Here is a 17,736-nt window from a genome sequence, read left to right as displayed (position 1 = left end):
CCAGAGGCGGAGCCTGGTTGGGGACGGGGAGGAACAGGTCCCGTTCTCGCCTCGGCCGTGTCTGTGCTGCTGCTGCCGCCGGGAGCCGCGGGCCGGTGGGGCCGGCAGAGCGGCATTGCCGTGTTCCTGCTGCGGAAGTGACGCGCTCCGGGCGCGCCCCGGCAGCGCCGCCGGCGGTTCCTGTGGCGGGGCGAGATGGCGGCGCCCGGAGCCCCGGTGACCGTCACCGTCACTTACAGTAAGCGCCCGGGGCAGCGGGCGGGGGGCGCAGCTCCGGCCGCGGGGCCGCTCCCGGCCCTTCCCCGCCCCTCCGCCCGCCATCCCGGCCCGGCCCGGAGCGGCACCGGGCGCTGCGGGGCGGGCGGGCCTGGCTGCACCGGCGGTGGGGGCGGGCGGGGGCGGCCTCGGCGGGGCGCGGCCCGGGCCCGCTCAGCCCGGGATCCGTCCGGCTGTGCCGTGAGGCTTCGCTCCTTACTGGGCACGGCTCGCTAGGGTCTCCTCCAGCCGGATCGCGGGCGTAGGTGTGCTGGCAGGGTGGTGGGGGAACAGGTGACACGGCGGCCGTCGCACAGGTCGGATCTTGGGGGGACTGGAGCATCTCTCTTAAAAGGAAGAGGTGAGGGAGCTGGGCCTGTTCAGCCTCGAGGAGAGATGACAGAGGGGACCTCATTGATATGAATGAGTATCTGAAGGGGGGATGCCGAGAAGATGGAGTCAGGCTCTTCTCAGTGGTGCTCAGCAATAGCACAAGAGGCAATGGGCAGAAACTGATGCACAGGAAGTTCCACCTGAATACGAGGAAGAACTTCTTTATTGTGGGAGTGACTGTGTCTTGGTACAACTTGCCCAGAAAGGTTGTGCAGTCTCCCTCACTGGAGATATTCAAGAACTGTCTGGACACAATCCTGTGGCACATGCTCTAGGATGACCCTGCTTGGGCAGGGAAGTTGGACCAGATGACCCACTGTGGTCTCTTCAAGCTGATCCATTCTGTGGTTCTGCTGTTTGGGTAATCTTCATTTAGATGAAATACATTGATGAAGTCAGCACTGCGTGTTAAAAGCAGATGCTACCCAGTAGGCTTCCTTCTGGTTTGTTGAAGAGGCTTCGGTGTTGGCAGCTAGTGAGCTGCAAGGCTGCCACAGAGAGTGGTTTCTTTGGTAGGACAGGTGGCTGCTGACCTGATGGAATGGGTCACTCAAAGGCCAGCTGAGGTGGGCTTTTTTTCCCCCTTGAAAAGAAAAACCAGAGGAGAGAGAAAAAGGTGGAGGGGAAGATGTATCTATAAACAAATATAAAACCTTACTGTAAAGGGCTGAGAACAGCTTGAACTCCGCAAATCTTACAAATAAGATGGGAAACACCGTGGTTAAATTTTGAAGTGGATCTAAGTGAGACAGTAGGAGGAATGAAGAAGATAGTAAGGTGTTAAATCAACAAGATGTTCTGCTGAGTTTTGTTAGCAAAACTTAGTAATTTTTATTGTATTTTTTAAAAATTGAATAATAATTTCTGCCTTTGTTTCTTTTGCCCTATGTTGGTAATGTTGTTTCCACCTCTAAAGCTTATTGTTTATTTGTAATTGCTCATTCGTGTTTTCAAATTGTGCTTCAAATTGTTTTGTTAAAATGTTTCCTTTATCACCTGGTAGTTTTATTTAAGAGTCTTTGGTGAGGAATTTTGTGGAATAATTTGTTGGAGTCATCATGATTCATGTGCTCACTGGTGCCTTCAGAGAATTCCATTTGATCTGAGGGGGTTTTCATTTTGCAATGTCAGCAGTTTAATGATTTGACATATTTATAATTCCAATGTCTTGCTGTTTGGCAACAGCCTACTTGTCTGAGAATGTTTTTGTCTTTCTAATTGTTTTCTTACCTGATCATAACTTTGTCATTAACAGATAGCAAATAGAAGCCTTTGTTCAGCTTGGGCTTCATCTGTGTTAATTACACCTGCAGCTGTCAGATGTGGCTTGACCACTTTGCACAGAACATTTTTAGTAAAGTTTTGTGTGCACGAGTGAAAGTGGGAAAGATGGAAATTAGGGCTGAGAAATAGAACAGTAGACCCACATGTGTGACTTGACAGTCTGCAAGTGTGGTGGGCAGACCCTGGCTGGACATCAGATGCCCACCAAAGCCACTCTGTCACTCCCCTTTTCAGCTGGGTGGGGACAGAAAAGACAACAAAAGGCTCATGGCTTGAGAGAGGGGCAGGGAGAGAGCACTCACCAGGTCATGGGCAAAACAGACTTAACTTGGGAACATGTCATTTATTAACACTCAAATCAGAGTGGAACAGTGAGAACTAAAAGAAAAAACTACTTTTCCCTCGGGCTAAACTTTCCTCCTGAATTCTCTAATTCCTCCTGCCTGAGCAGTGCAGGGGAATGGGGGCTCTGGTCAGTTCATCACACTTTGTCTCTGCTGCTCCTTCCTCCTCAGGCTCCTCACACTCATCCCCTGCTCCAGCATGGGTTCCTCTTACAGATTGCAGTGCTTCAGGAGCAGACTGCTCCAGTGTGCATCCCCCACAGGGGGACAAGTCCTGCCAGCAAACCTGCTCCAGCATGGGCTCTTTTCTCCATGGGTCTGCAGGTCCCTGCCAGGAGCCTGCCCCAGCACAGGCTTCCCACAGGGTCACAGGCATCCACCTGCTCTGCTGTGGGATCCTCCATAGGTTGCAGGGGCACAGCTTCTTCACCGTGGTCTTCACTGTGGGCTGCAGGGGAATCTCAGCTCTGGCACCTGGAGCAACCCATGAGTTGTTCTTTATGGTGACTTGACTCTGCTGTGAATTTACAGTAAAATTTTTTACAGTCTGTCCAAAGTGGTGCTCATAATTTGTAATTAAACTGGTTCTGTTGTTCGCACAAACTTCACCTGTTTTTTTCCTCAGTTAGTGGTTTGTTTTTCCCTCTCAATTGCTCATGGGCAGAGCCCTCATACAAAGCAGTTGTATATATCAAAATGACCTTTTGAAATGTATTGAGATTGTGGGGTTTTTTTCCCCCCCCAAAACAAACTGATAAGAAGGGCTGTTTATGGAAGTGCTTGGGTGAGAGGGGCATAATGTGATCTTAAGCTTTAAGTTGTCTCGGAATAACAAATCTTTTTGAAGCTTTGAAATATTTGAGGATATAGTGTCACTTACCATGTGACTGTGGGAGGCTAGAGCATTTTAAAATCAATTTTCCTAGCACTCTCCTTTGTAAAAGATACACGCTCTTTAAATTAGAGGTGTGAGTGTAGTTTTTCTTCTGTTGTATGTGTTAAGTTCTCTCTTCCTGCAGAGTAAAAAATTTCTGTTTTGATTTCCCTTGTAGCCAGAGGTGGTTGATTCCTGTGGGTGCTTTCAGATTGACAGACCTTATGTGAGTGGGAGCAGAGGGTGGTAGAAGAGTCTGTTGCAGAGCAGAGATTAATAGGCATACTCCTTTCTTCCCCTTAGAACTACCTCCTGTTTGCATGCAAGTAATCTTAGGGAGTCTGAATAGGAAGTGGAAGGTGGCAGAGAAGCTGGGACTTCTCCAAGTGGTTATGTCTGCTTATCAGTAGTATATGGGGAGAAATAGTTTTTGTACTCTGAGAATTCTCTCTGGTTGGTGGTGGAGATGAAACAGGGTAGACAATGATTGCTTGTTTCTCATGTTTGAGAAGAAGGGAGCAAAGGAATTGATAATTGTCTCAGATACCACAGACTCAAGTAGGAAATGGGATATATCAGGATAGTGTGGGCTTTCACGCTTTAGCTTGTGGGATGTCTGGACACCATCTGTACTCATAAAAAGAGATAGGGAATAATATTTAGCCAGAGCTAAATTATGCCAGTAAAATACACCCAAGTCAAACTCTTCAGGTTATTCCAGTGTAAACCAAAATTTTCAGCTGAGGTCAGTCACTTCAAGAGGAAGGAAGTGTGGTAGAATAATTTGATTGAAAATTATGATTCTGCATGAGAGCCTGTCATTTGAGAACTTTCTGCATTAATGGTAATAAGTATTAGAGATGGATTCTCTCTGTAATACTTTCTAGGTTACAATAAGAGTTACTCTTAATCTGTTTTTTCTACTAGGTAATGAAAAGCACAGTATTCAAGTTGCTTCCCAACGAGAAGATGGTGAACCTACACTACAAGACATGGCTGTACTTATTGAACAAGTCACTGGAGTTCCCGTTCCTTTTCAGAAACTGATATACAAAGGTAACTTATAAATCTGCTGTGTTTCTTATAATGGTGAGCTTTCATCAGGTGTCCATGATGACAAAAATAAATTCTTATGCCACCAACTGGACGTAAGCTATTTTTTTCCTCTCTCATTCTTTGTTTAGGAAAGTCTCTGAAAGAATTGGAACAACCATTATCAGCGCTTGGTGTTAAAAATGGTTGCAAAGTCATGTTGATTGGGAAAAGGGTAAGCATACTTTGGACCTTTTTTCCCCTTAAACTATCATCATTTTTGTCACTAAGTCAGCTGCTGAACACAGAAACAAGCTGGAGTGTTAATTTTATAAATTACACACAAGTTGAGTTCACTCTCATTTACACTGCAAATAACTGCAGTTTGTACTTTTCTGAAATTACATTATTGACTGGCTTCTGATTTACATTATTGACAGGATTCTGCCTAATCTGTGGTCAGTGCTCGTGAGCTTTCTGTGCACTGATGACATTATCTGCTCATCTTATTTTTCTGGTTTAAAAAAAACTTTCCCAACTGTAGCTACTGAGCTTTGATCATCTAGGTTATTTCTGGTGAAATGATTTGTGGCTGGTTTTGCAACTTGAGGATGAGGTAATAATCTTATGATGTAAATATTGCCTATACTTTAGAAACGATAAGTTGACAAAAAGAAAAAAATTGCACTTCTCCTTTTTCCTTCAAATTAATCTCATTAATTGTGTTTATATACATTGCTGATTTAGATATATTTGTAATTAAGCTTTGGAAGAAGCTGATTTGGTTGTTACTGAAATATGGAAAGAATAGCCACAGTGTAATGTGTATTCTAAACCCTCAGAAGCCTTTATGTCTGTATCAGCACTGCTGCTTTTTAGCTGCATTGTATCTTTATTTGTTCCTTAGTTGTGAATGTTGTACTTTTGAATACACAGAATAGTCCAGAAGAAGAGGCTGAATTAAAGAAGTTAAAAGATTTGGAGAAGTCAGTGGAGCAAATAGCTAATAAGTTAGAGGAAGTTAATAAAGAGTTCACAAGTATCCAGAAGGTATGCCAGTTTTGTATCACTTTATATCTTTGCAAAGCAATTTAGTAGGTATTTCTATGTAAAAAAACCCAAACAAAACAGTTTGGAGGTTTTGAGTAGTCAGTAATAGCTGCCCCTCCTAAATGTCCAAGAGTCAGTAATAATTCTTAGTCAATTCCAAATGCCATTTATGAGTTTGCAAAATAGACACATGGCAATGTTTGGAAAAAAGTAAATATTGTTTCATATGGGATAACTTACATATACCTGGAAGAAGGTCTATTACATGTCTATCATTTTAGTAAACCTAACAGATCTTACATTTACCATGTCAAGAATTGATAAAATACAGAAGAATACAGATTAAGATTGGAGTCCCTATCATGCTTGAAAATACAGAAATAGTAAAGTATATTTTCTGCCATTGTGGATTTTCTAAGGTGAGTATTGTGTTGAGTATAGAATAATTTTGTTTTTTTCTTCTTCAGGGATTTTTAGCAAAGGATCTCCAAGCAGAAGCACTAAAACAGCTGGACAAGAGGATAAAAGGAACTGCAGAGCAGTTCATGAAGACCCTTGAACAGATTGATGCCATTGTAAGTAACTAACCAACAGAAACTTACTTGATATTTTAATGTACTAAGAAATTTATTTTTGGCTATCCAAATGCTTCACAGTCATTAGTGGGTCATAACCTTACATTACATTTCCAGAGTATAATATACATCTTCCTGTGTCATGTAGTAGCTCAGAGCTAGATGAGAATAAGGGTCTTGTACAGAGATAAATAGAAAATTGCCCCAACCAGTGTATTTCCTTACTTGGTTTCTCTGTCTGCTGGTAAGCCTCATTATATAATTATGTTGCATATCAAGATCATAATAACCTGCTCTGAAGGAAAATGCTGCTTTTCTGTGGTAGTGGTGTCTTTGGGTCTCCTCCTTGGTACAGTGACCTTATCTTGGATTTTTTTTTTCAGAAATATGCTATGCAAATACCTATAACTGGTGAAATCAGTGTAGTTTAATTTGATGGACTCTTTGTAAAAGTTCAGCAGTGGACCAAATCAGAGTAATAATTTGAACTGGCCATCATCAAATGCTATGTAATATGGATGTGTTTCTGGGAGTGGTGGAAGCTTACTAACTAATTTCCTGCTTTTGTATTGTAAGCCCATGATGATAATGTAGTCTTTGCTGCTTGTTATAGCCAACAGTTCTAAATACTTTTTAAAAATATTGCTATATTCTAAGTATTTTGAAGTCTTCAAATTTCTGTTTCATTTTGTGCCTCATATAAAGGAGATTATTGTGCTGACTGTTATTGAATGCTGTTAGACATAAAGACTTCATATAACCGATTTCCTGCTTGAAATGGCAGATTTACTATGTGTTGTCATGAAAATATCAGTAAGGTGGCAACAACTGTCTCAATTGAATGGGGTTAAAGCTTATTTCTGACCCCTTCAAGTTTTGATACCAAATCCTATTTGGAAAAAATCTCAATACTTGTATTCTGGGTGCAGTTCTGGAACCCAGCAGGCAGCCTTGTAAAACTGCTTCACTGCTTCCAGAAGAATCCAAATTCAAATTTCCCAAGTTTACTTTTAGTTCTGTTACTTTTTGTGTGGTTTAAACAGAAAGCATGCTGTGCTGTATCTCCTTATCCAAAATACTCTACATAGTACTGGACAAGGGATCTTAGGTCTAGCACAATGTTTTAGAAGACTTATAATCAGTAACTTGGTGTTTAGATTTGGGAAATAATGGAGTCCCTGTACTTTGTTTCATGAGAAAGTGGAGCAGCCAGAGCTAAGACTAATTACAAGTAATTTCTTCCAAAATCTGTAGTAATTGTTACTTTATTGAATAAGAGCCTCTGACATTTGACATTGAAAAGTTGAGTTTTTTGGTTTTTTTCTAAATAAGTGAGGGTTTGGATTGACAGTGATTGCAGTTACATTGCACATATTTGTTTCTTTTAATATACAAAACTGGCTGTGACATTTGTCATGAAAACTGGACTAATGTGCAATCTTGCAGATTAAATACATGTAGGTGGATGGAATATTTACATAAAATGTGGGAGTTCAAAGTGCTGGTGTCACACCAGGTCAAATGAACAGGGCACCAACTTACTGAGGCAGCACTCAGCTCTGTTGTGGTTGTGCACTCTGTGGAGGCAGCAGTACAGACTGGTAGTGAGGGATGTGTATGAGCAATAAATGAGTTCCACTGGAGTAGGAAATGGCAAATAGAAATGCAAAGCAGTATTTTATCTTATTGTAAAATTGGTTTATACAAGAAATTAGCATTCTTTCCAGTAGCCAAGTAAAAAGCTAGTTGTGACACATCTGTTAAATGCTATTGAACATGTAGAGGTGCTGTTGATTGAGTCAACAGCATGTTAAAAAATACAGAGGGGAAAAATGTGACTGACTGAGAAGAATGGATGATGCATTGTAGAAGTCAAACATACCAGCAAGCTCACACTATAAATATTCCAGCTTTTTTCTTTGGCAGAATTGTCACAACTCATTAAGGTGTCTCAGCTGCTGTGTGTTATTTGGATCACTCACATATGCAAGTGAGATTTGGTTGGTTACAGAGAGATAAGGGTGAGGAAGCCTGCATACTGTTTCCTTCTATTCTCGGAGTATGACTCTTACTGGTAGCAGTCAAGCTCATTAATTAGAGGAGCTGAGTTTGGAACTAAATACTTTTACAAGACACCATGCATTCAACAATTGTGAATTTAAAATATGGGCTTTGGAAGGTGGAAAAGTAAGTTTATAATCATACAGTAGTGGGGTGTGAGAGAAAAAGTGCTGTCACTGCCAGAGATGTGAAGGAAAAGTCCTGAAGGGATGCTTTTGGGTAGAGCATCTGTAACTTAAGCATTGTAACATAAATGTGTTTAAATAGCTATTGCTTTCACGGCATCTTACAAAATTTTAATTTGTCTGACACAGTCAGACATTGCCATAAACCACAGATCTTAGAACTTTTCTTCAAGAAGAAGTCAGTTGAGTCTTGTTCAATACTAGAAATTTGTGTGTCGTGCTGTTTTTTTCATCAGTTAAGACAATTGGTCCAGGAATAGAAGTCAAAGTACACTATTTATTACAAATCTCAGTGAGAGGAACACAGGAAATGTTTTACTTGATCATCTGGACCAGTTTTTTAAATATCTGAAAGGGTTTTTCAAGAAAAAGCAAAATTTTTCTGAAATCAGTAGGAAGGTTTGAATCCACAGTCATGACCTGTGACAGTATGTACCTGTGACCCAGCTCTGTTTTAATGAATGTTTTCACCAATATTGCAGTGGGAGCACTCACTTTGTCCTCAAGATGGTCTCCTATTAAATGGCAGATTTTTTTAATCTAAAAAGACAATATTGCAGAGAACAGATTGTTCTAAGAATTGAAAAAAACTTTCTCTTCTGAAATACCAGTCACTGATTTTGTTAACATAAATTCACAACAAATCTGTCAAATTGCGTCTATCAGTATTGAGGATGTTGATTAGCACTACTGACTCATAGTTGTGCTCTGGTGGCCCATCCTCCTTTCCTGAAGATTTTTTAAAATTATAGTTCCTCTGTAGAACTTACTTAAATTAACAGGCTGTTCTGATGAAGTTTAACTGTCTCCTTGTCTCTGCTATACTTGTCATTGTATAAATCCATATGAAATTAACATTTCAGGGATTAAAAGCAAGACGTATTCTGAAAAAAATCCCACCACTGTTCCTGTAACAAATATTTTCCAGACATGTGGGAAGTTTTTCCACTTAAAATAAGATGAGACTTTATTAAAGATTGCTAAATTTTTTTAATTTATCTGAATCAATAAAAATGTGATAAGCATTTCTTATTATAGTACTTTAATCTCTTAGCGTGAATTGTAAACATGAAATCAGACCTTCAGAGAAAGGGATTTCTAAAGCTCAAGAAGCATTGTCACCTGAAAGGGAAGGTTTTTTCCAGCCCTTTCTGTTTGATTTGTGTGTCAGTGCCCCAGGTTACCTGAGACCTTGTGCCCAGCAGTCTGTGAGTGTCCTGTTACCCTTCCCTGAGCAGCTCACTTGGTGCAAGGGTGGTTCAGCTGACCTGCTTGGGGTCACATGCAAACAGAGAGACCCCTCCTGGACTTCCACATCTTTAGTTGGTCTGTTGGTGCCCCAGGCAAGATTCAGGGACAAATTCAGGACACAACAGCATAAGAGGGACCCTCTCTTGGTTATCCACAGTCAAATATGTTACCTGTTGCCAGTGACTCTTAAGTGCCCTTGAAGGACTCACTTTACCAGTTTATAGAATAGCCCTCCTTTATTAATACAATAGAAAACTCTTGACAGGATTGCTGGTGGTAGTATCTGGCTGCAAAAATGTACTTAAAGCAATATGCTAACCAGCTCTAATACCCAATAATGGAGTCTTCCCTATATTTATGCCATTTTTAACTTACTCTTATTTTTACGTTTAGGTGGAGCTAGAGTGACTCTAGTCATGCATCATGTTCAGTGGGGGGTGGTTGTACTTTGGAGGTGGGTAATGTCAGTATTACATCTGAGGTGACCTTTGAGGCTGGAGTCATAAATTAGTATTTCATCCAAGGTAAACTTTGGAATGGAGGTGGGCATCTGTGATTTTGCCACAGTTGCTGGTTCAACAGCAGGAAATCTTTTTCCTTCCTTGGCTGACAGCTGTTACGTGGCTCATCAGCTACAAGCTATCACCATGTTCCCCCTCTTGCCCCAAAATCCTCTCTTCCCCCAAGATCCTTTTGGACAGACTCCGGCCATGGTGTCTCCAGTGCACCCTCTCTTTGGGCCCCCTTAGTGTTTATTTGTGGGAAGTCAGGCACGCTGACCTCATTCCATCTAGGGAGCAGCAATCACATTTTCTCCCTGTAATTTTCCATATTGTTATATCTGGGTTGGCAACTTTCCACCCTTTTCTATCCTCCACTTCATCCCCCCTTAGCCTCTGTGCTCATTACAGTTTTGTTACTTTCCTACCAAGTTTCAGTAATGGACACTAGGTTGTAGCTTTCTACTGTAGCCTTCATGCTGTTAGAGCTCAAGAGGGAAACACTGCTGAGGAGATAAGGAGTCTTCCCATAGGGAGGTGACACGGCCCAGTTGAAGTGCCTCACACCAGTGCACACAGCATGGGCAGCAAACAGGGAGAGTAGAATCCATTTGTCTGAACAATAAAAGAAAAGAGCGCCTTTTTTGTTGTTGTTGTTGTTGTTGTTTGTATTTTGATTTTTACAAAAGTTTATGTATCTAAACTTCCCAGCTGTGTTGACATTTTGGCTGAAATGAAACAGATTAGGTTAGGGAAACCTGTGTTCTTGGTCTGGACTTAGGGTGGAAAATAAAAGGTAAACTAGTGAGAAACTCCCAAGATTTTTATGCATTTTCACCAGTGAGAACACAGTGTTTTTAAGAATGTTCACATAAACTTTATATAATGATAATCATCTGTACATCTGTTGAGAAGAAAATCATAATGCTGAGCACCATTCCTCAGCAACACCCCGGTTTCACGTAGCTCAAAAAGGACAAAGCAGGTAGCACTTGCCAGGATGACATACATGAACATAATGGGTGCAGGAGTACATAAAATGATGCAGTTTGAATTAAATGAAAAGCTGACGTTGTGTAACACTTCACATCTGTTGCCTTCCATGAGTACATTCCAGGGATGATCAGATGTACGGCTTAGACTGACAATGGCTGCATTACTAACGATACATTCCAATGATGGCAAGTGATTGAGTGAATGTATTTCTAAGAAATTTGTTCATGTTTTAATCTCTGAAAAAGCTCTGAAGAACAGTTAACACACACCACAGCAGAAAAAGCAGTGTGTGTAGTCTGTTGCTGTATATTCCCTAAAGACACGTGGTAGGTTTGCTGTCTCTGTTCTTTGCAGTCAGTGCTGCATCCCTGGCTTTTTAATAAGTTTTTCTTATAGATTCTTTCTTGTATAATCATCCTTACTGAGCAGGCATGACAGGATGCCTATTCAGAGGATTCTTTGGTAATTCCAGTTTTTGCTGTAAGTCTAATTTGTTCATTTCAGCATTAACCTGCATCAACTTGTTTGCTTATTTTGCTGCAGAATCTGCCAGAGAATTTCAGTGACTGCAAACTGAAAAAGAAGGGGTTAGTGAAGAGGGTCCAGGTGAGTTTTCTTTGTGAAAATGAGCTGTTTAGATTTTTTCAGTGTTTGTTCTTACATTGGTATTTTGTATGACCTCCCTCTGAGTAAAATAGCAGACAAAGTACAGATTTTCATAGGTCATGCTGTTTTCAGATAATGTTTGTTATTTACATTAATGGCTCGTCTTATGGCTGCCTGATGTTATGAAGTAATTCTGATAACTTGTAAAGACAATGGATTGATCACTCCTCCTTTTTTGAATCTTGATGGACTGGAGTAATGCCTGAGGTCTGGGCACAAGGATGCAGTTAACTGTAACTCCTGCTGACCTACTCCTGACCTTGCCAGAGGTGTTCTTGGGAAAATTTAGCTTATACTGCAATGCACCAAATTTCTTTGGAGAGTAGATCTTTGAGATCTGTACAGCAAAGTAGCTGTGCTGGGGATGGAGGGTTTAATTGCTTTTGTATGATGCTTGTAAATTGCTAGGCATTGCTTTCTTAGACACCTTAAACTGAAGGTTTGTTAGTAGATACTGGAACTCAGCTCCCTCCACTCAAAATTACATAAATGAAGGGTAATGCTATTTGTATTACTGTTTTTATTTCTATTGTGCTAACCTTAGTGACAGGTTGGGCTCCTAAAAATTGTTTGTGGAAGTACCTTGCATTCATATATAGAGTTGAATGATTTTGTCTTTTATTATAACCTTGTTAAATACCTCCCACTGATGTTTCACAAGTTCTTTTAGAATGGCCATCTATTTTAGAGGAAGGCCCACCAAGAAGTACTTTATAGGAGAAATGGTTTTAGTTACAGCTTTAGGAACAAAGCACTTTGTACTCAGTTATTGAGATAAGTTCAGGTAATGCAAATGGGAATGAAGGTAGTTGCTGGTGTGGCTGTGTTATGTGGGGGTTCTGAACACACTCCTGATTCCATGGGCCTAACCAAGGCAGCAAAACTTGTAATAGAGTGGTGGCTGTCAACTTTGTGGAAGCTACTGGATCTCCACTCTTGGGTGAAGTTACAGCAGAAGTAAGTGGGGCTTTGTTTAAGAACTGCTGTTAAAGCATAAAAGGGGTTCTGTTGAGCAGAGATCAGAATTATTTATGTGCTTTTATATGCACAGCATTATGCAGCTGTGGGTTATGAACCCTTTGAGGACTCCAGAAGAATCCTCAGGGGTTTCAGACCAGAGCTGTCAACAACAGTTTGTTTTTCCAGAGCAAGAATAAGAAAACAGTGACAAGTTCTGCTTATTATTTTTAAGTATCCATGAAAGCAAGGGGGAGCTATTAACTGCCCTCTACTGCTGGCAGTCACACATCTTCCAGGGTGGGAAGATAAATATGAAAGAGTAGCAGCCCTCAATTGCAGTTTGTTACCACCTTCACTTTTTCATTGTTCAAGTTCTTACAGATGTGAGTTGATGACAGTTCAAGGGATTGGTTGGAAACAGATGATTCAAAGCAGTGTAATGGTTGAGGAGCATTAACATGGCACAACAGTTTGCTGCTCTACAAGGAAAGTGCTTTCTTACTGTCATTTTAATTTAATAACATGAAATGTCTGGTTTGACTGTCAGTCTGGTGCAGACGTAGCAAAAACAAAGGCGAGACATGAAGAGCTAATGGGAGAATCTTTCTCAGGAAGTGCACTGTGCTTGCATACCTTGGGGCTAGCCTAAAACAGTTTATTGGCTTAAAGTGCTGGCGTGTTGTGCTGTGTACAGGCTGAGCAAAGTGACCAGAGGCTGCTGGCTGCCAGTTGCTCTCTGTGTGTTACTCTACTTGTGAGAACTCGTGGGCAGGTTCTAAGAAAGCATAAGGTGCTGTGGACTGCTTTTTCTTGAATGGAGCCTTCTGTTTTTTGAGGAACACCAGCTACCGATGAAGATGAAGGTTCAATGGTGCCTTGTGAAGTTGAAAAGGTCTTGGTTTAATGAAAGCTTGTTTTAAGTTAGAGCAGGTTTGTCCCTCCCAGCCTTGGCCTCTGAAGTATGTGTTAGAAAGGAGCTTAGAAGTCATGTTCCAAACTGAATGAAGCACTACTGTCTGAACCTTTGTGTTTCCTATTGTCACTTATGAACTTTGGATCAACTGAAAATATGTAATCATCTGGACTGGTGATGGTGGGCAGCCATGCTGTTATCCTTATTAGCCTTATCCAGTGTCACATTTCTGTTGGATTCTGGGTAAATGCAGATGTGCATAGGCTATTACCAAAACTACTGGAAAGTGGTTGTTGAGTTGACATCTTCAAATTCACTATAGGAACTGTACTTTCAGTTCTTCAGAAACACCTCCGGGTGCAAACTGTGGATTCAATAACATTTGTTTGTTTTTTATTCTCAGGTTTTTCTTGCCCAGTGTGATACCATTGAAGGGAACATTGGCCAAGAAATGGACAAGCTGCAGTCAAAGAATTTGGCACTGGCAGAATGAGGCATCGCCTTACATAATTAGGAAACATAATTGCTCTATGAGCAAGAAGAAAAGTTTGCTCTTTGTTTTGGAGCACATATCCAGCTTCCTTTTTTTTTTTCCCCTCAAAGCCCAGTCTGTTAGACTGGCACCAGTCAATCATTTCTTGCTGGTTGTCTTGTTTGCCGCTTGGTTAGAACTATTATTTTGAAAAGAAATCCTTCCTGAAGAATGGCTGAGCTAATCTTTGTGAATTGTGTATCTTATGGACAATAAGATAGTTTAGTTAACTAAGTTATGAAGTTTTCAGTGGTGGGCAGTTTTGTCTGATATATCTTTGAATTTATTTACAGCTCAAATCAAAGAAGGTCTATAATCGTACAAGTGCCATAAGTTGCAGTTGTAGGACTACAGCTAGATTGAAAAAGGCAAACTGAGACAACATCTGGGAAAGCTGAACATTCTAGTAGACAGTTCAGAGCAATAAAAAACCCCTACACATTTGTATCTACTTAATGTTTGTATGCATTTATAAATATAAGAAAGCTTGACTATAAGGGAGTCGTACCTATTTTAGCCTTAAATTGTCATAATAAATGGAATGTACTGTAACATGTATGGTACTTAATTTTGAGTGGTGCTTTAAGTTGTTACTGAGCTCCTTGATACAGATGTATGTTTTTTACACAGATTTCTGATGTACTGTGGTTTTTATAGATTATTTGTATTTTTATTATTTGTGTTCTGTCTTGAGTTCAGAAATGAAATGAGATTACTCATGCTGCTCAAATACCAAGGGTTCACTTCAAGCAAGGTATAACGGAGGAGCTATTTTGAAAGGTTTTTTTTATACTTTTTTCTGAATTTGCTGAATTCATGATGCTATATTTAATGGGAAAATGCAGTGATTATTCCAGTCTGTTAAGGCAATCAGTGAATTTTTATAACATGTTGCAAAGAGACACAGGTTTATTTTAGCAATGCCATCTGTGTGAGGGTTATGGCTGAGTCTTGCAGTCGCATATGTACTGTGCTTAACCTTCTCTCTTAGGTGAGAAGTCAGCTTTTGCAGGAGACCCAAACTTTGAGTGGGTGCAGCCAACTTTGCAGTGGTTGCTCAGAGGTTCTGAGCAGACTGTGGAGCATGTCAGCCTGTAGGTAACATAAATGTACAGGAGCTGCTTTTTCACTGATGCTCCTCATTGGGAGGTCAGACAGATAGACAGCAGCCAGCAAAGCAGGGACTGGGAAGGAGCCTCTTTCTGTGCAAGAAATAAACTCTTCATCCCAAATGAGTCAGACTGAGAATGTTTAGAATTGGCCCTTAGGTAGTGAGGCATTATCCATATGTTTTAAGGTTAGCTGCCCTTTCAAGATAAAAGTAGAAAATGTATGTAAAAAGATCTTAACTTCTGATAAGTTATAAAGTTTAAATAATACCTGAAGTGTTATTATTACAGTATTGTCTTTGATGTTCGTAATTGGAGGAACATTTTTTTAGTGAAAAATGCCATTGAAAGTAAATGAAGTAATAGCTGTGCATTACAAAGGGTCACTTATATTCTAAAAATGCTGGCTGATCATACCAAGATTTGAGTTGCCATGTGTTTTGCTGTTAACCAGTTACTCCAAGCTTATATTTTTTCCTTATGAAATTCTCTTATCAGCATCTATGGAGGATTTCATAGTCTTAACTCCTAGTAACCTTATCTATCATGTTAGGATTTGGTATGGTAGGACTGTGGAAGATTTTTCCCTAGGCTAACTAGTCTGTCATGCTGCATTTTCCCAGCACTTTGGAGTTAAGAGGAGGAAGCATCAGTCATAGTCATTTTTGTGAAGCCCTGCCTATCCTATGGCTGCTTCTGGACCAGATTCAGCTGACTCTTAAACCACCAGCAACACTTGCCTAATTCAGGGAATGCAAAATCAACCACTTTCCTATGATGGAAAGGATCCTCACCCTCCCAAATGTGGGCTCTCTAATGTGTTGAGCTTTCACAGGTGCATGTACAATAAGCAAGAATCCCCCTGTGCCCAGGGAGAGAACTGAGAGCTGTGGTCATGGCCAGGACTGTGTCCATTTCTGCTGTTCCTGTGTAGATTTCTCTCTTGGGTGAGAACATTTACAGGCAGACATTGTCTTCCCAACAGTCTTCCCCAGAAATCGCTGCTTCCTTAGATGTGCTTGTGTGAGTACATCCTCAGCCTGTCTCAGAGCAAGGAGGATTAACTTCAGGATGTTCCACAGCAGATCTTTTGATGGTCTGGTACTTTGAGGCAAAGAGAGTGATGGTGAGCCTCTCCCACCAGCACATCTGTGTTCAGCAGAGGGTGGGTGTCCTGAGCCACGTTTACCTTGCAGTGCTAAGCAGTTTGGTCTCTAGGACAGAAGTATGTGCATGAAGACCAACTTCTGCAGTATAAATTGTTTTGTCTTCCAAATATAAAAATGAGTTGGTTTGTTTTGGAAAACGGATGGTTGTATTTAGAGTTATCCAAGACATTCTAGAGTGAATTGACTTTTATACTTAGTTTTGGAGAGGGGAGTTGAAAACATTTTTTTTGTCAGAATAGCCTTAAATTCAGTAAAAGCCAGCATCTGTGCTTTTCAAAAGTGCAGCAGACTGCAATTGTGGGAGGAAGGGGAAGGAAGATGTGATTTTAAATATTCTTCAGAGTTTGTAAATATAAATAATCAAGCTTAAGCTATAGTCTCACTGATTCTGTAGTTCAGGTGTACTGTGATACCTGTTTTGCTACTGAATCGTTTCCTCAGCCCAACAATCTGCCATGATCGTGTCAAAACAGAAGTTACTCCCTTTTGCCTTAGTTGCACTTATCCCATCGTCTTCCTCCAGTTGCTGTGTTGCTCTGGCTGTGTTTACAGACCTTGGATTTGCCATCCTGGCAAAATGTACCATAGGATTTGTCTTTTATCAAAATGGAAATTGAATTGCACATGCCCTTGGCCCCTTTTCTCTCCCAGATCCTGTGGGCTGGTGTGAGAAGAACCAAACCCGACTCAGGGAAATGTGGAGTCTGGAGCCATGGGATGGGTTGCTCTCTGGAAACAGCACAAAATTATAGTGGCAACCTCCATGACCAAGTCCTCTGGAAGGTAATGTCACTGTAAGCCTGGAGCAACACTTTTTGACTTCTAATGGACACTCATGGTTTGGAGTGGAGCACTTGACACCGTGGAAGTTGGCACTAGATTTTTTTTTTCTCTTTTTTTGGTTAACTCACGTTATTGTACTGTGATCAATGAAAAGATAAAAATAAAACCTGGAAAGTTCTCTGCTGTCCTTGGTCATGTTGTAGTCACTAAATTCTGTATTTGGGCTGTATTTTAGTGGAGAAGGCACACAGGGCTCTGGCTGGTGCTGCCGTGTAGGCTGTGCAGGGCATTGAGCAGGGCCTCCCAGAGTGTGGGATTCACATTCTCTGAACAGAGAGAGACAATTCTCTCTCTCAGGGTTTTTCCTGGAGAAGCAGAGAAAAGAGTGATCAAACCAGTTCTTACCTCATTTGCTGCTCCTGTGTTTGTGTGCAGGTGGAATGTATTCTGGAGATTGTTTACCCGAGGTGACCAGTTGGATCCACGTGTGTGGGTCACGACTCTTGGGCAGAGTAGTAGTAGAAGTAAGTAGTAGTTAGAAGTAGTAGTTAGAAGTTAGAAGTAAGTATGATGTAGTCTAGTATGTATCTCTTTAATATAGTATAGTATAATAAAGTAATTAATTAGCCTTCTGAATCCATGGAGTCAGATGCATCATTCTTCCCTGCATTGGGGGATCTTCATAAAAACTATACTGGAGAGTGCCTGATTTGGGGCCTCCAGTGTTCCCAGGACTGGCAATGACACAGAATTTTTAAAAAGCTGGGTTGGTTGTTGTTTTTTGTTTTTTTTTTTTTTTTTTTT

General features: G+C 40.9%; 1 protein-coding gene across 2 annotated transcripts; it reads left to right on the top strand.

Moving 5' to 3' along the window:
• The first annotated feature begins 168 nt into the window (after positions 1–168).
• Positions 169–17,110, top strand: BAG1 (BAG cochaperone 1). Of its 2 annotated transcripts, XM_036404637.2 has the most exons (7): positions 169–238; positions 4,078–4,206; positions 4,335–4,417; positions 5,119–5,232; positions 5,700–5,807; positions 11,344–11,406; positions 13,743–17,110. In XM_036404637.2, exons 1-7 carry the CDS (start codon positions 196–198, stop codon positions 13,830–13,832), a joined length of 630 nt encoding a protein of 209 aa, XP_036260530.1. In that variant the 5' UTR covers positions 169–195; the 3' UTR covers positions 13,833–17,110. The 2 variants fall into 2 exon arrangements, with proteins under 2 accessions (XP_036260530.1, XP_054372628.1); XM_054516653.1 differs by lacking the exon at positions 5,119–5,232.
• The last annotated feature ends 626 nt before the right edge of the window (positions 17,111–17,736 follow it).

This window comes from Molothrus ater, chromosome 1 (assembly GCF_012460135.2).
Source record: "Molothrus ater isolate BHLD 08-10-18 breed brown headed cowbird chromosome 1, BPBGC_Mater_1.1, whole genome shotgun sequence".
Classification (NCBI taxonomy): Eukaryota; Metazoa; Chordata; class Aves; order Passeriformes; family Icteridae; genus Molothrus; species Molothrus ater.
The sequence above is the reverse complement of the archived record's forward strand: the minus strand, read 5'-3'. Positions and strand labels throughout refer to the sequence as shown.

Bases quoted from the DNA above. Each gene is read 5' to 3' on its own strand.
- BAG1 (XM_036404637.2), top strand. From the start codon at position 196: ATGGCGGCGCCCGGAGCCCCGGTGACCGTCACCGTCACTTACA. The intron at 239-4,077 runs GTAAGCGCCCGG...TTTTTCTACTAG, and splicing joins GACCGTCACCGTCACTTACA to GTAATGAAAAGCACAGTATT. The intron at 4,418-5,118 runs GTAAGCATACTT...TTGAATACACAG, and splicing joins TCATGTTGATTGGGAAAAGG to AATAGTCCAGAAGAAGAGGC.